The sequence below is a fragment of the Colias croceus genome, chromosome Z (assembly GCF_905220415.1).
Source record: "Colias croceus chromosome Z, ilColCroc2.1".
NCBI lineage: Eukaryota > Metazoa > Arthropoda > Insecta > Lepidoptera > Pieridae > Colias > Colias croceus.
In genome coordinates, this window is record NC_059568.1 from 7,988,283 (window position 1) to 8,009,890 (window position 21,608).

Sequence of the window (21,608 nt, forward strand, 5' to 3'; positions counted from 1 at the left end):
TCTAGTTAATAGCACAGTAAATAGTTTGCGATAAGCGGGAATCCTTCTAAATCGAAGTTAAATAAAGGTAATGATCATGTGTTTTTCTTGTGATAACAACAAATAACCCGCATTGTAAATAAAACTGAAATTTAGTTGCACAATTGTAATCAAGGATTGCGAATGTAGAAGAATTTATATCGAATAGTTGATCTGCAATAAATATTTTTTAAATTAAATCCTTAGACTTTAGAGTAATGAGAGGAGGTGCGAAGATTATTCAAGACAAAATTGTTAAACAGAACAACCGTTATTTTAAAAGTAAAGTATGCAATTAAATAACATTGATTGTAAGTCTACGAAAATGGAGTATTGTCTGATAAAGAAAGTTCTACTAGCCATAATAGCCAATTAAAATGTCATTAAATTAGTAGTATTTATTAGTAAAATAAAAACAATTGTTTTTATTTTGCTAACAAATCGTATTGCCAGTTTGAACCTATAAAAAGCACCTAAACAATAGATACGATAGCTATGCAAACATGAAACTTACCCCGCGGATGCGTAGAGTTCGCATTAGCATGCACGCTTTATATAATATTTCTTTTTAAATGAAAACGGTTTCGGAACGCCACGGAAGCGTGTCAGGTTTGGTCATCGCGACGCGAATGTCAAATGAGCTGTCATTCGTGCCACCCGCTACACATGCGTGCTGAGTTTGAATCGAACAATTTCAATGGATTCTTTATGGAAAAATCCCATGGTTCTATGGACGTCGAACATTCATTTATAGAAGAATTTCTAGAATTTCTAGCACACACGAACTGAGTAATTTGAGTCTAGAAATTTCTAGAAATTTTTGCGCTCTCCATTTAGGATCAAGAGACACGAGACTATAATATTATATATTATGAAGAAAAAGTAAGTATATAATATTTTTGTAACCGCGCGGTTAGCCGCCCCCGCGGTTAACCGCTAGTGCGTAAGGGCACTTAATTACAAATATTATTTTGAAATTAAAGATTTTTAACGTTATTCATTATATTATTTTCCCGACGTTTCGCACACTTTGCAGCGAGCGTGGTCACGGGGAGACTCTATAATTTCTAAATGTATACTCGTGTAAACTCAAACACCAGAAATATTGTATTAAAAATATGCACACACATTTTATTACGAGAAAATGCGGCATGAGAGAATTAAATGAATCCATTTGTCAAGCGTCGCGTCGTTACGGCTAAGTAGAAAAGTGCAGTCAAAGCTCATTTTCCAGTCCAGTCCTTAGGAGTTAAATAATTTAATAATTCTATGAGTTATGTATGTTATCTGATAACATACTATATAATTACATCACCTTAATTAATAGTCTTTTATTTTAAAATTGTTATTCTTCTACTTCTTCTAGTTAAAGATACTCTGTGAGCATTTGACATTATGATATGATTCCATCGTTGAGAAAGGAAGCGTCATAAATTACATTTTGTAGGGTAGGTAGATATACGACAAGTGACCTTCAGTGGTCACTGTGAATAAAACTCAACTCAGCTCAAAGACGAATACCAAAACCTGACGATAATCCACTTGTATACGTAGTATATTATTATTAGTCTGTGCTAATACTATATTTGTACGACTGTTTATTTTGTCAATACGTTGCATAAATTGCGTCCACAGAACAGTAAGCGTCATACCATACAGTCACAAAACACTTAATAATGCAACATTCAAAATAAAGCAACTCCAAAACAACTCAATTCAAGACAAAGGTTCATTCCAAGAGTTAACAAAAGTATTTATTCCCTACACTTACCGTTCGGAATCGTAGAATTGCCTGTGCATAAACTTTTAATTTCGAATTAAAGCGGTTTCAGAACTTTACAAGAGCGTGTCAGGTTTGGTCATCGCGGCGCAAATGTCAGTTGGAGCACAGTTAATAATATAACCAAGAAAGCTGTCACAGACGCACACATGCGTGTTGCATTTGCTGGCCGATTGAATATATTCAAAGGACCCTTTTAGTTATCTTTCTCCCATGATAAATTGATAGAATTGCGAAGCATCTTTTTTTTCAGATTTAATAAAAAAAACATGACATCTGAAATTAAATGACGTAAAACTTGGTTACCATTACAGGTTATGTTTATCGAAACATAAATTCTCTTATGTGTTTTATTATATCCTCTAGTGATTTTGCTGTAAAATCACCTTTGCTACAATTTTGCTATTTTCTCTACTTTGACTCTACCTCCTCGGTATTCTAATTCAAAAAGAGAGAAAATAAAAATTCTGTATCTTTAAAACAACTGTGGTATAAACATGGAAAACAAAATAGCGATAAAGGATAAAATTTCATTTTAGTTAAAGTATGAAATGGTTCCTGGCTTGGATTCAAATGGTGTCGGGTAACGACATCTGTGTGAAAATTTCGGAACATTGTTCAACAAAGTTACTTCGATTAAAGTAAAATCATATTGATGAACAATAGGTAGGTAAACAATAATATAGGTATCATCAGATAATAATATTTATGCGACACACAATTCGCAAATAAGATTCATTCGGATGTGCTCGAATATAAATCACATAGTATATGTAGATAACAATTTTTCATTAACTTACATGAGTTTCAATTGTTTTCTTTAACTCATGTTCACAATTATGCAGCTTAAAAATAAAAAATGATTATGGTTTGTATTGTATTTAAGACAATTTTAAATATTGTAACCTTAGATTGTAACAATTTTTCAATATTTCGATAATATAGAGTCTATTATTATAGTAAGGAGTGTAAAAAAGAAAACAATAAATAAAAAAGGAAGGCATATATTTAACAATAATACAACTATCTAATAATACTTACATAAAAAATATGATTATTAAAAATGTTATTTATATCAATAGCCTATCTAGAAAGTCCATTAATAATGTTGTACAATCAAAATATAATATAGATGCTATGATAATAGCAATTAGTATGAAAAGAAAGAATATAATTGGTATTTTACAATCTTCACTTTTACATATTGCTTTCAAGCATCGTATTAATTTTCCAAATGGATTCGACCATATATCGGAATGGCTGTAAAATAAACTGAATAAGAAATGTTTTCTTACTAATTAAACTTAACTTACTCAAGCATCAGATAAATCCGAAATGAAATTGTAAGAATAGTATTAGTCAAAGTACATAATTTACGGTCAAGCTTAAATTATTTCACACAACACAACAACAACTTCCACAAAAAATACCTTAGAAAAATACATATCTATTCTCTATTTGCTCGGGTTATACCTGCCTAATTTGGAAACTGACATTAAAAATTTTCAGGAAGTACATTTATGTTACAATATAAAAGTAAATCAAAGTAAAATATTTTTTATCATCTTTTCTATATTTAACTACATATTTATATACCTCGTGTGTTCATAAGTTTTGAGACGAACTTTGTAGTTCAAAAATAAGATAAAATATCACTGGCTGATATTTCTTTCTTTTTCCAATTTTGAATTTGGAATGTTTACTTTTAATTCCTTTGATTTTCAAATTTATATCTTTCCATTTTCTCGTGATGGAGGGAACTAAAGAATTACGTGCGACCGTGATTTCGCTGTTTAAGGCGGGGAAAAAACCGACGGAGATTTTCCGTGAGGTGAAAATTTTTGGTGTGAGCCGTAACTTTGTGTATTACACTATCAAACGATACAGGGAGACTAATTCTTTGCAAGATCGCCAAAGAAGTGGCCGGCCACGCTCTGTGAGGACGCCTGCGAACATCAAAATCATCAGAGAGCGACTTCGCCGAAATCCATGTCGCACTCAGAAAAAACTCGCACTGCAGACTGATATTTCGCGCGTATCAATCAACAGAATACTGAAATATGATCTTAAGGTAAAGGCGTACAGCCGTAGGAAAATTCACTTTTTAAACGACCGCCTTCGTAAATTGCGACGCGAACGTTGTCCAATACTGCTTAGGAGACACGATGCGAGGAAGATACTCTTTACTGGTGAGAAAATCTTTACTGTCGAAGAAAAGTTCAGCCGACAAAACAATAAAGTGTATGCCAAAAGTAGCAAGGACGTCCCACCTTCAGCACGGAATGTCTTGCGTACTGATCATCCGGCTAGTGTGATGGTATGGTGGGGAGTTTCGTATGAAGGTCACTCCGCAGCATTTCTGCCAACAAGTTGTCAAGGTGAAAGCCAAGAATTATCAAAGTGATATTTTAGAGCCTGTTGTGAAACCCCTGTCTCATACTTTATTTCACAACAAGGATGGGGTTTTCCAGCAAGACTCAGCGCCATCTCATAAGGCGAAAACCACCCAAGCTTGGTTGAAGGAGAATGTGCCGGCCTTCATTGCGGCTAACGAATGGCCCTCCTCCAGCCCCGACCTCAACCCGCTGGATTATTCTTTATGGACTGATTTAGAGCTCAGGGCCTGCCGAAAGTCCCACCGAAACTTGGAGTCACTGAAGCGAACTCTTGTCCGAGAAGCAAAGCGAATTCCATTGGAAAAGATTCGTGCCGCTATAGATGACTGACCAAATCGTCTGAGGGCCTGTATAAAAAATAAGGGTGAACATTTTGAGTAATAATGAAAGTTTATTGTTTGTTATTACTCACTTAATATGCTGTATAAATTTTAGAATTTTAGGTTAAATATTACAAAAGATTTGCAACTTTTATTTCGTCTCAAAACTTATGAACACACGAGGTAATTTAATATACAAAACTGAAAAAATGTTTTTGTGAAGCCCTGTATTCACATTTCACGACATCATTATTTAGCAACAAAGATGAATCAACATGTTGAGTAGTTGCAACACTGTGATTTCAGAGATAATTTACTCAAGAAAGACAACATAAAAACGAAGTTTTCAGTAGTATTGTTTATCAATTGTTGCTGATATTGAGTTGTGCCTGTGTATTGATCAACCTTACAATATACCTTACGCCATCTAGTCATAGTAATGGAAAATTTATTATTACTAACTAGCTTTCCATCCGCAGCTAGTCAAAGAAAAACCCGCATATTTCCCGTTCCCGTGGGATTTCCGGGATAAAACCTATCCTATTTCCCGGGATAAAAAGTAGCCTATGTCCTATCTCAGATATAAAAACATCTCTATACCAAAGGAGAATGCCCATTTTTGGTACTGGTTTTTCTCATGCATCAAGACAACAATACTATTAAAAAAAATCTCGGAAATTTAGAGGCCTTCTTACCATCGGAAAATATATTTTGAACAGGGAATGTTTTGTAAAATCTAATAAGACATGTAATTGTTTAGATCCGTTATTATAGATTTAGTGTCCATTACCGTTTACATTTTTGGTACAGGTTTTTCTCATGCATCAAGATAAAAATACTATTTTAAAAAAATCTCGGCAATTTAGAGGTCTTCTTACTATCGGAAAATATATTTTGATCAGGGAATTTTTTGTAAAATCTAATAAGACATGTAATTTTTTAGATCCGTTACCATAGATTTAGTATCCATTACCGGTTTACCACGGTAACCAAGCGGTAACTATTATGACATTTACTATGGTAAATAGCTAAATGTATTAATATCGATTATTGTTTTCATTGAATTACAAATAAATCAATTAACATAAAATCACTCTGTAAGGTATTGTTTATACACTGTAGGTTGTTTTAACATAGATAGTGAAGTAAAATAATATAAATATATTATATAAAAAAATATTATTATGACATAGCTTGGTAGGTAACCAGTTATTTCTTATTTGTTTCTTTCTTCGAATATGTAGTGAAAAAATGATTCAAACAACAACAACAATATGTAAACCGAATAAAAACTCTATTGGCATTTTTTAAATATATATTTAGGTTTTCTTGAAATCCGTCCCGGAAGATTTCTAGTGCCTACCTACACTATAGCCAATGAACAGATAGACTTTGTTAGCATAAGCTCTACGCATAGATTAAATATGTTAAACGAAAAATAACCTTCAGACGATAAAATACTACCTAAATCACACATAAACCTAACTAAATCGGGTTTATTTAAGTTTTGAGGTTAATTCACATTTTTCTCAATATCTTGAAAACCCCTGTTTTTATCACAAAAAATCAATTGGTAAAAATCTTTGTAATATCGAAGAACCCACCAAAACCACTCTGGCATTGACGCAACACTATACTGTGGTCCATACTTTCATGGGCATTCTCCTTTCATGCAAATTGGTTCAGTAGTTAAGGCGTGATTGAGTAGCAGACAGAGTTACTTTCACATTTATAAATTCGAAATACAATCAGAGGAGGGTTTGAAGATAAGAGTAACACGAGTACATACTCTATGTAGTATGGACTCGTAAGTCGTAGCTCTAATTGAAATTATGTAAACAGCGAAACATTGCTTTTGTCTAGAAAGTAATGAATACATAATTATTATAATCCCTATTATAGAGTATAGGCTTATTATTTTTGCATCCTTGATTATTTATAAGCATTATTGTCCTAAAATTTGTCATTGCCAACTTTAACATTAATATTATAATCAGAAAAATTAGCACTCGTGTCTACTTATGTAAAATTATAAGAACTCTAACTAAAATTCATAGAATACAGAGAAACAATAGACCATAGAGCGATAGAGCTAGCGATTTTTTTTATAATAACTTATTAGAACTATACTTGCAACACAAGAGAATTATTATAGATATTGTATTCAGTAGAATTACCTTCGTTTGGGTAAAGCAAACGTTGGCTTTCTTCCTACACCAATGGGCATCAAAATAGCCTTTTCCATAGGTAATAAATCCATTTCCAATTCTATGATGCCCTATGAGAAAATATTATCAAGAACCTTGTATATTAAAATCTACCCACGCCCTTTAATATTAAAAAGATTATTAGATTGAGCGACATAGAAATTTTACATCTACTTCACTGAATTTAATTTTGCAGTTCATTTTTGAGCGAGTAGGTAATATATTGGATAATATTGAGATATATCTCATATATGAGAACGAGACGCGTATTATACAACGCAATATGAAGATTATTGGAATCAACATATTTTCCAGGAAATCTGAACGTACTGTTTGTTTGGTATTTCCAATATTATCTTCTCCGCGTAACGGCCACCAACCACGGGCACAACCAGCGGCGAATAAATCAATTTTGGAAGATTTTTCATCATTTTCAATGCTGCAGTTGCTGTAGTTAGTCCATCCTCGTGGCATTTCGTTCAAATTGAACTGTAAAGTACCTAAAATTATATAAGAATGAATGGTGTTTTAAGATTGCCTTTGCATTTTATACATTGCCTTTTTTATAGCAAATCCAATTTGTTCCTTTTCAGCAGACAATTTCAAACAGTAAAGATAATAATAAGTAAAATTAGTAAATTAATAGGAACACTACCAATGCAATCGTTGATAGGATCTTGATTATTCATTAACTGTATAACCAATGTGGGTGATATGCGCTCCTCGTATTCTGTAAATGGACCAATCTCTTTCCTAAGAAGCTGCGAATAAATATGTTTTATATATTAGGACTGTAAACAAAAAATTTTAACTGTCGTAACTAATGACTGAAGACATAATTATTTTAAATATGTTAGCAGGAACATTTATTTTTTATTTTACGAAATACCTATAAACAAATAATTTTATTCGTATTATACGACATCTTCGAAACAATATCGGTTAAAACCTTTCTCTCCGCTTGTTGATAAATTAAAGGGAAAATCATTCGATAATTCAGCTTCCATACACCATTCCCATAAGGACGGTAAACACCACTGTCCTGTGTGGTGTCGCTCGTGCCAATCCACCTGATTGATATAGATTTTAGCTTAGCGTTTTAGCTTATAAAACGGCTAATATCCCTATACATGCATTGGGATATAACATTTGAGTAAGTTCTCCTTTCATTTTGAAAGTTAAATAGAAAGAATGTTACAATCTTTGGTGATGTGGTATTAAATGGTACCAGGGTTGTAAAGACAGTGGATACGGAAGGAGCGGAGTCATTCACAGACCACAGTTGAATCAAACACATTTATTTAATAATAAATAAAATAGCTAGATTGTTTTTTACACACAAAATAGCTAGATTGTTTTTTATTGGTCAATAAACTAAGATGTGGACTGTGGTATAAGCCGCTGCTTACCTCTTACCTCTTTTATATCAATCTAACTATTGACTTACACCTTAGAGTACAGTTCCAAGTTTTCTGAGCAAGACCATTCATCAACACCCCGCAGAGTCAGAATAGTAAGTCTTAGCTCAAACTCGTCAACACTTCTGGGCGTAATGTCTACTGCTGGTGGTATTGATGTCTCACAATCCAGTGGAAATATATCGACCCACATGTGGAGTGCACCCTTAATGCAAAAATAATTATTCACTATATTACTTTTCCTTAGGTTTAGTTCGCTTATATATAATATTATATTCGCCGAAATGGCGTCAAAAATCGACGATCATTTGTGGGGCCCACGCAACATTGGGAAGATGGTCCATTAAAGTGTTAAATAGACTTACCGTCACTTTGATATCAAGTCTTCCAGAAATTTGGCCCTATTTAATGTATTTTCGGGTGGAGTATTCCAAATTTAAAAATTTGTGTTTAGTTAATATTGTACCTGACAAACTCCAGGCTTGTCTTCCTTATACAAAACTCGTGTTTCCACATGCTCTGGTACCAAGTAGTAGCCACATACTGGTATAGTATGCCATTGATGCAAAATACTAAGACACAGATTTTCTCTTCGTTCTATAGATGATACGTAACTTCTATCTGTGACAATTAATGTGTACTGTAATTAACTTGTATAAAAATACTTTAAATGTTTCTTGACATTTTTTGATATTAGTTACTACCCAAATTTATTTATTTGTCTACTTACTGTTTAACCTTAGAATAATAGAGATTAAATTATGCAGATGTGCTAGATTTATAACTTGAATAACATGTAAATATGATACCTTGCTGGCTATTATCAACATATTTTACTCCATTGACTAATACAGTGGATGCATCAGGGAAAATCGGTGGTGGAATGTGATTCTTTAGACATAGTTCTTCGAGAATCTTCGAGGGTTTATAACTATCGCGCCATTTGAATGGTTCACTCCTTGAAATCATTATTTTAGTCATATACTGTTTGAAGACTTCCTAAATATACTCGTAATCAACGTTATAATTTACAAGTACATATGTACAAAACAGTCAATACTTGAAGGTAAAAGGAACAGTATTGAAGGTTCAGAGCCAAGTTTTTATGGTCTGTGGAGTATAAATTAGGAAAAAAAAGACAAATTTACTGGCTGATAAAATTGGATATATAAAAGAAATTTCCACGTACAATCTAAATTCACTTGCTAAACCAACACGAGCTCTATGTTTCGAATAGATGCGATCTTCCAAATCTATTGTAGTGAAGCCAATCAACTCATCTGGTGGAATTGCGTCATAATCATACAATGAGACGGTCACAAGATAATCTTCTGGCAAGTTACATCGCAACTCATACATCCTGAAAGAGTTTTGGAATCAATTACATTAGGCAAAGGAATTTTCTCCAAGCTTTCGCTCAACGCCCTCTAGTGCCAAACTAAGAAAGCATGTTGGTATTTAATGGTTGGTATAATGGAAACTAGGCTACTGAAAAACGTTCATGCTATCTGTCAGCTGCCATCTGTACGATTTTCAGCGAAACCAGAGCATTATACCTACATGAAGCAAGATCATGTTTCGAGATATTTTCTCGAATGGATCTTCTGCCTCTTAATTAAAATGACACGCTGGTAGCAACGGTGAAGAATGCTTAGCTTAGAAAATAATGGAATTCTAAAAATTATCAATAAGGTGTTCCGTACCTCAAATAATATTCTACAAATATGTGAATGCCAATTAACTTTTTACAAATTTATAAGCATAATTATTAACCAGGAGACATACTTTCCAAAAACAGGATTTAACGTATTCGGAATGTAATTAGAGCGGTCTCCAAAATGTTTCTTGCCACAACTCACTACTGTATATGGATCTGACTTTCCCGTTAGCTCCTTTGTTTTAAGATTCATTGCTCTTATAATATATACCCTTACTAAGAACTTTGCTGGATCGTTCTTGGGATGATCATCAAAATATCTAAAAGAAAATACCATGACGTCATGATGGAGTGCGATTACTGTAGCTTGGGATTATTATTTTGTTGTTTTAACCAGAATTTACAGCCTAGTCTGTTAATACATTTTTGAATTTAATGAAAAGAAAAGCATAAATACGATATGATGCCGTTTATACAACAAGTAACGATAAACTACTGACTACAATTCACTAAGCAAAGCGAAATCTCGATGCAATCTTACAATCCGGGAAGACTCTAACAGTTTCATATAATATATTTTTATACCCTTTTTTTAAATCCACACCACTCGGACTAACTGCATCTGTATTATCTGGCGGTGGCCACCTGTAAATAGCCAGACCAGCTTTTAAAAGACCACAGTACATCTGTTCATCTTTCTCCCGAATTCCACTCTTCTTGCCATTATAAAGCTTGAGGGTCGCGCACCAATCCCTGAACTTTGAGAACTGCGGCTGGCGTTCTAGTTCCGAATCGTATATCTGAAAATATGATATACTATATAGTCCGAGTACCGAAAATTTGAAACAAAAATTAAATGAATTCATTCTTACAGTTAGCCTGTCAATATCTTCAGGATCGTTGCAACCACTATCCTGCAATATGTTTATTATTATAATATGGTTAAATGTAAGTTATACCTAACACAACATTTTTAAAGAAAAAAGCACCTCTTGTGAATATAAATATCGCGTCCACCAATCCTTTTGCTCAGTAGAGGAAGATTTGGTTAGATATGTTTTATTTTTGCTAGTCATCAGTGGGAGCAGTGTATATTCTTCTTCATCAGGTTCTCCCCTGAAGCAGTTACAGTTCCATGCAGAGCGACGCGTTTGCCAATCGCTAATGCAATCAACGCTGCTTAGCAATTTATTGTCATTCTGGGATAACTCATTTCTTAACTGGCTTGTCCTCTTTAGAACTAAACTTTGATTAACTGGAACAAGATGCGTTTTATAAGTTATATATTCTTTGATTTACTATTATAGTTATATAGTCTTTTATTTACTCCAACAGTACCAACAAAATATCAGGCTAAGATACCCAGAAGAAACCTAGTTAAGCTATTAAATTATTGTGACTTGTAAATTTTCTTGCAATAAAGGCTTCCATTCATTCAACAGTACCCACTGATTATATTGGTTATCATATTAATAAATCTAAAAATGTTCTAATGGATCTTTTAAATCCTGGCTATTGGTGATATAACATTGTTTTTAGAATATTATAGAAATTGGTCAGTGCCATAAAAATAATCCTGCATGGAAATATGAGGTAGTCAAAACTAAAAATCTTGCCTTGTACGAAATCAGATGACATAATGGAAGCTCTATGTAAAGACGCATCCCTTTCGTTCTTTGGAAGCCAGTCCACGATATATTTATTTAAATTCTTTACAACGTTCGTGCCAAGGTACAAAGTTCGACCAAAAGTACTACTGTCATAAAGTCGTATTTTTAGTAAAGGAGAGTACGCTTCGTGCATCGGAGCCTCAAATGTCTGTGAAACTCGTCCATTCGGAAAGTTACAGTTAGCTTTCTTATCTACTATAACTTCCGATTTTAAAGTCATATCATCTATTTCTAGGATGACACAGGGTTTTCGGGTTATATTCACATCACGTAGACCCCACCAATATACATCGACTCTGAAAGGTTCACTTAATAATTATATTCATTCGAAAAATTAAATGAATTTAAATTGTTAAAAGTATCAACGTATATGAATACGTTGATACTTTTAACAATTTAAATCCGAGACAATTTCAGTAAGATCTATGGCAAACATAAAATAAAATAAATATAAAATACTTGTAAGTTGTAGAAACAGGTATCAAATTTAAAGGTATCGGTTCGATTTTGTCCGATAAATCCAAATCTTTAACACCAGTTGCTATGGACTCTTCAATTGATGAATAAGCTGTAGTCTTCATTAATCGTTCTGGAATCTATAATTTATAAAAGAGACATCTATTATGAGCGAGATAAACTATAGTATTAGCACACAATATTGTCATAATAATAGTTCAGCACCTACTCACTATGCGTTCGTGCTACCCTTGCAGTTGCAGTAGTATGATCGTCGTAGTTCTAGATTTTATAACTAGAGGGCGCTTTAAATATAATACCCAATGCTATAAATGTTTAATAGGCTGCATACTTGCATAGGCATTAGGTAGAGAAAAAATATTTAGTAATATTATGTAATGTACTTATTGTTAAAAAGTTAGTGTGGGATCTTTTTTATATTCTTGCATTTTGAAAGCTAGATCACAAAATATACTTTAGGTACACAGAGTTCCAACTAAGGCTAGATTTCACAAGTAGGTAACTATTGACATGAAAAAATATCTATCGAAACTTTCATATTTCAGAAACTTTTGCGACCTTGGTTATTTAATACCTACGAGATCTCAGATTAAATTTCAATTACAAAATTTTGCTTGTAATCTCATCTAACTCTAAAATATTGAAAACTCGCACTCTTCCAGAAACATGTAATGTTGTAACAATTATTAACCATATAGAAGTGCTATTTACCGCAAATTGTATGAGAAAAATCAATCAAGGATGTTTGCTGCTGAATTCAACTACGAATTTAAAATACAAGACCACGCTAACAACTAAACTATGATTTGATAAAATAACCTGCAATAACTGTATAGACATATTCACTTGGCCGACATATTCGATCCCTCTATGCAGCCCGTACCACTGGAGTCTCGGAGCGGACTCGTAATCCTGCCTGTCGTCGACAATGCACTCGCATTCAAAGCGACCAACAACTTCAACTTTACCCTGGAACATAATACATACCTGGTTAAGAGCACGTCTTACCAGTTAAAAAGAATAGACGAATACGATAGAATTTAGAATACAATTCAGAATTCTAACTGTACTTAGTAGGTAAATAATAAATAAATAAATACACTTTATTCAGCACCAAGTAAATACATGTAAAAGAAACAATATGACAATATGTTATAAAGCTAAAAGGCGGCCTTATCGCTACTAAGCGATTTCTACCAGGCAACCTATGGGTAGGATTTTTTATTATAAAAATAAAAAAAAGAGGTGAAAACAATAGGTGGTGCAGCAATGAAAATGAATTACAGAGTATAGAGTATAGAGTATAGAGTACAGAGTATAGAGTATTAGGTAGTGTGGAAAGAAAGGATATTTCGTGTTCGAGTCTAAGTAGTAGGTACTTAATTATTTACTCTGTGGTCCATTGTAGCATTGATTTTAGTTAATACTTAACACTCCACAAATAGTTATGTAAGTAACTGCAGACGATTTATGGCCGTATAAAAATATATTTTCGAGCACGAATATTATGACATGAAAAATGATAAATGACTATAATTTTCGAATACAGTAGCAGTATACTTATCAATTACGCGCTAAGGAAGGTAGAACATAGGATACAAGTTCCAATAAGCAATAGCCCTAAATTTAAGATTGCAGACAGCCACACTAGATAAATTTAAAAATAATCACAAAATTCGTGAAATCGAAATATTATAAAACTTGGCTAAAATAAACTAGGTAGTACCTAGATATTTGGAAAAACATCAAATCTCAACAAATGTCCAGTACAGATTACGAAGCCGCAATTTAAGCCCTACCAAGAAGACAATAAATTTCAAATTCATAAAATACATTACCGCAGCATCAATATTGTTAACTTCTATAGTTGCGGTTGGAGGACAACTCGTTAGGCGTTCCGGCGACATGAAAATCATTTTATGCACCTTCAATACTTGGTTCCAGATCGGTGTCAGGGTATCCTTCTTCGTCTAAACGTATATAACATCCATTGTAATAAATGAGACATAAGTATGCAACGAGTACATACTTTACAACGTATTTAAAAAGAGATTTCATCACTTTGCCTCCAGAGACGAAGCGTGGGTAGACAGTTTACATCAGATAAATAATGCCAGAAATAAATAGTTCATATTCTATATAAAGGTTTTATCTAAATATATTCATAAAAACAACTCAATGAAAACTTTACCCTGGTTTCTTTAGACGCGGTTAAAATATTGACGCGTAGAAATGTATTTGCAGGATTAGCACCCAAAGCGCTGCTTAGTAATTTAGCTTTATATACAAAAGCGCGACATTCCACCATCTAAAATATTATACCAAATATCACTTTTATCTAATGCTAAGAGGTTTGTAAAGAATTCCCATATGTTTTTCAATAATTCATATGTATGTCACCTATGTATTAAAAAAATAATTATTTCATAGACATTCCTTTCCTCTCGCACAATGAGAGTATTTAAACTTCGCGCTTTTGTACGTGCGACAGCAGTAACAAGTCTTTTGAATAATCGTATACGAAATTATTTACCATTGCCGAAGATTTCAAACACATATCATAATCTTTGATCTTCAGTTTGTAGCCAGCCGGTATGTAATTATCGAACACTGCTCGCTGGCGGTAGGAGCCAAGCCACATTAGTATTTCCACCTTTCCAGCGGTACAACAGCAGTGGGTGGAATTTACGTGATTTGGACATTTTAGAGGCTAGAAATAGTAATATCGTTTGACTATTATTATGCGGTTATAAAAATAATATTCACTTCAAACTTCACTAATGGATAACGGACATTATCGGACTTATCAAATTTCATATGTAAATTAACATCTAATTCCAAATATTCCATTATACTTACTTTCATCTGTAAAGTTTGTAAACGTCCACAACATCTGCCTCTCTGCTCGGGTATTACAGAATATATGATAGTCTCTGCGGGTAGTTTTGCATATGCGACTCTCGATCCTTCATTCAGAAACCAGACTACAATATCTGGCCATCCATGTAACTGCACCTTATCAATAATGATATTAAAGAAATAATTACATAGGAATTAGCATCCTGTACCCGGATAAAAAGTACCAGTACATGCTACTTCCGATTACAATCAATATCTCTACCGCATTTCACCAAGATTGTATCAGATATTACACGAACAAGTTGAAACAATCAACTGTATATTATCTAGTAACTAGTGGTCGATGCCCATTTCTGTCTGTCAGGATACAAAAACCTGTCTGTAAGGAAAATCGATCAGTGAAGCCGATGTTATAATGTACCTCACAAAGGGACACGAGACTTCTCACACTATACCTACATCCTCACAGCTTTGCGTTTACATAATTATATGGTAGCCTATTAGGATATAACCTAGGCGAAATTCGTCAGATGGAAAACAAATAACTTTCTTATCTGACACCAAATTATCAACGCTATTTGCCCCATTACGCCGAATAACGCCTTCCAGCTAATCGATTTGGTATCACGGAGGTTATCAGAACGGATATGGCTAACAATAACGTTTTCCTATTGAATGTTTTAACGCAAAATTAATAATTATATTAATTTGTCAACTAGTTTATCTTAACACCTATAAAAATTCAGTTCGATTATATTTTCCCCTTAGCACTCTTCAATCATTACAGAGTCATGATAAAAAATCGAATAAAGATAAATTCAGTACATCACATAAAAGTTTGCTCAGGCTTTCCTTTGTAAGTCTGGTCTCCAATAATACAAATTTAACTGATTTTCTTGTAACTGAAGGACTATCTTTACTTATTTTGCTGCATTTGGATTTAATACACTGCATAGATATAGACGACGATGATCGTGATATTTGATGGTATATTTTATCCTAAAACAAAGGTTAATTTGAAACTACTGTTTGAACGAAACAATCACAATTATGATATATTTCGAAACGCCATTATAGTTATTGTTTTAAATTTTAGTTTCAATATCAAAACAAATAACAAGCTGTTATTGTATCTATATATTGAACATATTGAAGAAAAGGAGAAGGATTGACAAAATACCACAGGCATAAGTAGAAGAAACTTTTAATTAAGGAAATTTAAGATGTTAAAAATGCAATAAAAATAAATTGATATAGGATATCCTCCAATCTGAATGATTGAATTGAAAAATAAATGGAAATGATGTCCAGAGCTAAAAGTATGACATTGATTAAAACGACAAGACGCTTTAATTGTTCATCGCAGTACCTGATATTTAAGTTTTATTTAAATGGGGAATTTTAACTGAGCTTTCCTATCTGCGAAACTAAAATATGCCGCTGCCTGCGTCCATAAAAGCGCTTTTATTACAATTTCTAACAGTTAAATTGTTAATTACTTACAACTTCTTCTATTTGTAGAGCAAGTTGTTTTTGATCCAACTTTGTGTTACATTGTTGAAATAAACTTTCGTTGCTGCGCGAATTTTGTATAAAGTTCATAAACTTGAGAATGTTACATGCCGCGTCATTTCGGGCTTTATTCAATTCGTCCAAAAGTTCATTAGGGGTTTCATAGTCGTAACTTTGTAGTCTGTGCTCAATATTTTTTACCGCAGTATCCTTAAAGAAGTATTACAAACCTTAATTAAGTTTAACAATTGAACAAGTGGTCACACTTATCCATCTATGAACGTTTGACTGGCCAAGGCAGAACTTTAAATTTGAGACAGTTTTATGTAGCTCGTAACTGTTTTTATACGACTATTAATGAGAGATGTAATACCAAGTCAAGGATAATCGCCTGCAACATATTATTTTTGTAAATCCTGAATCTAAAATCTGGAAGTCGTGTAGCCAGTTGAAGTACAGGAAAAGAGTTGCAAAAGTCTAAGTATCCATATGGTGGTATTTTATTGACATTTAAACATCCAGTATAATGTAGTTTTCGGATACCTGTGAAGTAATTCGCATATACATAGTAATCCACGATGCCAACTATGCAGTGAATTAAGAAAATAACTTACGTGTTTCTTTCAACATTGTAATGAATTCTGAAAAAATAAAAACGTTATATGCACAGTATTTGATTAGGAAATTATTATACCTGCGGTGAATGAATTGAATAATTATTTTACAAAATCTGCAAATGTCTACAGAACAAAAAAAAAATCTACAAATGTCTACAAAACAAAGTATTTGGTCATAGACAATTTTATTTAACCGCTTACCCTCATCCGCAGGACTTGTAGCCGGGATTTCACCAAGTGTTATTGCCACACCACAATACTTTCCTGTAACTCGTCGATCTAGCATAGAAACTTCTAAAATGGGACAGAACAAACAGAATTCGTGGATCTGCCACAAACTTTCCTAGAAAACAAAATTCATCTTCAAATTCAGAAAATACTCATGTTTACTGTCATGGTAATGTGCACAAAAAAGATCGTAAATTAAAATCCTATCTAAAAGAAATGGCTCTATTATGTTCATTTTATGAATGATATTTAATGTCTGACCTTTGCATAGAATAACAACTGCGTGTACAACTGTTTACTGTACAGTGTACAGGCACGTTTCACGAACGCGGCACGGCATAAAGATACAGAAGGCGATATAAATTTGATTGATTGCAGTACCTATTTAGCTGCTTTGATTTACCTAGATTCAACGCAGTCTTAAATTATTTGCACGTCTGGTTTTAAGATATTAACAGATAAACATTACAGACATTATGGAAAATGTTACCACAATTCTATCGCAATATTGAGTTGTTGGTATGTTTGCGTAAATATTGCGCTTCACAAAACAATGCACATTTAAATATCTGATATTAAATAATGTATTACATGGTTAATAGGATTGGCAGGTTCAACATTAACGCTCCGTATTATTTGCTGATAATATGGGACAATAGTATTCAGGGCGACGAGTAAGCAACCACGGTGATATGGGCCTTCTTCTCCAGCGGTGCCTATAATACCACTATTGGACGAGCCATACATGTGAAGCAACGAAGGACCGAATGTTGGCAAAAATCCTACAATTTTTGATAAAGGTTAAAATGGAATTTTATTAAAGAAACTCATCAGTTGTTATCAATATTAACCCGTTTAGAAGTGTCTTGTATAAGAATTTGATTACCATTTTCTCCATCGTGTGAGATGTTTTCGAGTTTCAGGTGAGTGCTGGCTAGAACCTTATTGAAACATCCATCTGCTGTGCACACCTCTATACGGATCAAACGGTTCATGTTCGGGAACATTTCCACAATCGATAAATGCTCACTGTACACTGGATTGCAAGTTTTGTGCTGAACTGCTGTTTTCGCCTGAATAAATTGTTTTGTAAAGTTAAATAAAAAGTTATTTAATAGTATCTTACAGGGTTGCACTCATTACTAGTATATTTTATGAAAAAAAAAAGACTCAAAAGACACCATAACAGTATAATAATAATAATCAACAATCTTAAATGGTCCTTCGAGTTATCTATTTTTACAATGATTACTTCGACGTAGCACAGTATACTAATATGCTGTTGTATTCATATTATAATATGATGTTATAATATCTTACCACCAATCCACAAAAGGTGACCTTCGCAAAGGTACTTGGTGGTTTCCCAAATCGTCTCTCACCCTGGCTCTGAGTGCCACAGGGGAGGCCAAAAGCTTCGTAAATAGTTATCTGGTAGTTTGCACATTGTTGTTCTAAACCCGATGGCAGAAGAAGATTTCTATAATGAAATTGACAATTTGAGAACTTATATAATGACTTTTCTTAATAAATATAATTTTTTAAATGTACAATTTTATTTAGATTAGGTGATGGTGTATTAATGAATTTGGAAAAAGGAACATAATATATTTTTATGTGTGCAATTACTTACTCTTCCAATTTTTCGTTTTTCACGACGGTAGACATAACTTGAATTTCTCCTCTAAACGCGATTGATATGTTTAATTTTAGAAATCCAACTGGTCCTAGCGATGGATCTCGGGGTTGGTATAATTGGGCCCATTTATGAATTACTTGGTGGTCTACAATATTGAACTTTAATGTATGTTATAATATAGCGAAAGCCATATGGAATAAATACCATGGTAGAAGGTACCAGAAATGACACCACAATTTGTAACTGTGCCTAATACTAAGTACTAACCGGCCACCACGACTGGATCACGTTGCATCGATCAAGTTACTTTACCTTAAACTTTAAAAACCTTTTCCAGAGTGGACATATTATAATATACGAAATGCTATTTTGCAAATTAAATGAGGGATTGGTTTCCAAATCCAACTCCTACACTCATCAATTTCCCTTTAAATGTGGCCATCGAATAATCATCAACTGGTAGAAAATAATAAATTATCACTTATACTAACAGCGATATAAGTTGCTTATATGCAGATAGATCAATACATAGATAGATAGATGTAAGTGACCTTAACTAACTACGTATTAAGTATATACGCAAACTCACTTGGCTGAGACCAAATGAGCCCCAAATCAATGGTAGTCTCGCCCAGGATTCGAGGCGCAGCACAACATCGTAATTCCATCACTGCCAGCCACAAATTAGTTCGTTGGAGTACTTGTATACTAGAGTACATATCCAGGATAAAATTCTAGGAACAGATAGTATAAAACGTAAAGAACTTACATGCGTCCTCTAAAGAAGTTTCATATCTATACTAATATTATAAAGCTGAAGAGTTTGTTTGTTTGTTTGAACGCGCTAATCTCGGGAACTACTGGTCCGATTTGAAAAATTCTTTCGGTGTTAGATAACCCATTTATCGAGGAAGGTTATAGTCTATCATCACGCTACGACCAACAGGGGTGGAGCCACGAGGGTGAAACCCCGCGGAGCAGCTAGTTAGTCATAAATTTCGAGCTTCTCAATACCTTATTTAACAATATTTTAGTAACAAGAAGTTACTATAAATTATCGCATTGAAACGAATATTTTTTTTAATCGGAATACACTTAATTGACTTCACATCAATATTTCGATATTTTAATTACTTATCCCAAATTTCTCCTGAAATATTTGCTATCCATACTAAATTGTTTTTAGCTGTAAGTAATTCTAAGGTTTTCCTGTTTGTACAACTAATAAAGTGTTAAATAAATAAATTCTGCAAAACGGAGAGAACTCTTCCGGAGAGAACGATAATTTCCTCGAATTCATCAGATATCGGAGTCGCAAATGAATGGTGAGAGAGAGCTGTCTTAATAAAGCTCATGAGTCATGACGGCATGGTCTTACAGTTTCGCTATATTGATGTGGCCGAGCTTTAAGGATCCATCCAATCCATTTAAAGACTACATCCGCGACTATTTTTTAAGATCCCCTTTTTATGGGCACATGGTCATGTGCCACATTATTGGGTGAACCGTTTGCCCTTCTGACTCACTGCAAAAAATCTACAGAATGAAATCTATCCTCGAAAGGAGACGTGGAATCTTGAATTATATGTCAGTTTGCTATCCGAATATATTTTATGGTGCTGTAGCAAAATAACATAGCCAAAAAGGAAATGCATTAAAATACGTGTAATTTAGTTTAATTAGGTTCAATTCTTCAAATAATTAATTTAATTTAATAAATTAAACTTAATTTAATTAATTACTTTTTTGCATTCAAGTTAAGCGTGTTATAATTAACTGCTCTACACTATACGTGGTCCAATAAATTTCTTAAAATTCATGTTAGTATGTATATTGAATAATCTTCATGATCAGAGTTAGTGTATAAAGGTAAATGTTATTTTCTTTTAGTCAAAAGTTTTTGATACCTAAGGGTCCAGTTATAATATGTACTTAAATTTTTCGAAAACTGTCTGATATATTTTGGAAATTATTATCAAAAGTTACTTCACTTCATTATAATACGGTTCAATCATGTGTCTCCTTATACTAGTCCTATATTTCTTTTTCCCAAAAATAACTATCGCGTAGGAATTTGCTGAGTGCGGATTTGTCCATGCAAACTTTCTTCCCTCTATGATACCAACTGATATCTGTAATTAATATAAACTTCCTTTAACTTAATAACCTTCCAAAATTATTTTGTTCATATAGAAGTTTACATAACAACCAACCAAACAGTGGATATATACAGTTGTGAAGTCTCAGAGTTACATATTTTGAGATATGCAGTTAAACCAGCAGCGAGCCATAATTTACATCAACTGTAGTGGCCGGCACGACATCGGGCGTCTATTGTATTCCGAGCAAAAAGATAAACGCGTGCTCCGACCAATAAGGGGCCGTAATAAATAATTTATAAGAATTGGCTGTACATAACCTGAAAATACTGAGGCATCGCTTCCGGATTGTACTCGTTTTCGACTCTGTAAGTCGGCGGTCCGACCGCTTTTTGTCTCCCGAGCTGCGCTGACTGCGAGAGCATCTTATATATTTTTATAATGAATCAACGCATTGAAACTGTGTACGCCGTGCTTAATAAATAAATCAGATGGTAAGACGAGTTTCTTTTGTATTGTCATCGGAGACAGGTTGATTGTGGTGAATGACAATGAGAGTTTGACGGTTTTGACATCGTAGTTTTTGGTCAGACAATTTTTTCGTCGATAAATGTACAGTTAAATTTCCAATTTTTAGCGCGAATAAAATATTGTAATTATGTCCATCATGTATCGATTTAAATTTTATTAACGAATGCTATGCAGGTCGTT

General features: G+C 33.4%; 2 protein-coding genes across 2 annotated transcripts in view; both read right to left on the reverse strand.

Moving 5' to 3' along the window:
- The window catches only part of LOC123705048 (transient receptor potential cation channel subfamily A member 1), a 69,284-nt gene extending 67,435 nt beyond the window's left edge, over positions 1–1,849 (reverse strand). The window contains exon 1 of the mRNA XM_045653612.1: positions 1,790–1,849. The gene's annotated coding sequence lies outside the window, so the exon portion shown is untranslated. The remainder of the gene's footprint in view (positions 1–1,789) is intronic.
- A 4,838-nt stretch (positions 1,850–6,687) lies between these two features.
- Positions 6,688–21,322, reverse strand: LOC123705484 (otoferlin-like). The gene is made up of 30 exons (XM_045654268.1): positions 21,218–21,322; positions 20,790–20,930; positions 19,388–19,532; positions 18,793–18,943; positions 18,480–18,639; positions 18,046–18,232; positions 17,751–17,941; positions 17,133–17,274; positions 16,929–16,955; positions 16,688–16,857; positions 16,306–16,524; positions 14,803–14,958; positions 14,477–14,653; positions 14,135–14,251; positions 13,782–13,913; positions 12,763–12,912; positions 11,926–12,062; positions 11,413–11,762; positions 10,786–11,051; positions 10,669–10,710; positions 10,382–10,596; positions 9,925–10,116; positions 9,329–9,499; positions 8,949–9,097; positions 8,606–8,760; positions 8,169–8,344; positions 7,671–7,791; positions 7,377–7,482; positions 7,052–7,221; positions 6,688–6,792 (listed from the first exon to the last, which is right to left on the reverse strand). Exons 1-30 carry the CDS (start codon positions 21,320–21,322, stop codon positions 6,688–6,690), a joined length of 4,725 nt encoding a protein of 1,574 aa, XP_045510224.1.
- Positions 21,323–21,608: the final 286 nt, after the last annotated feature.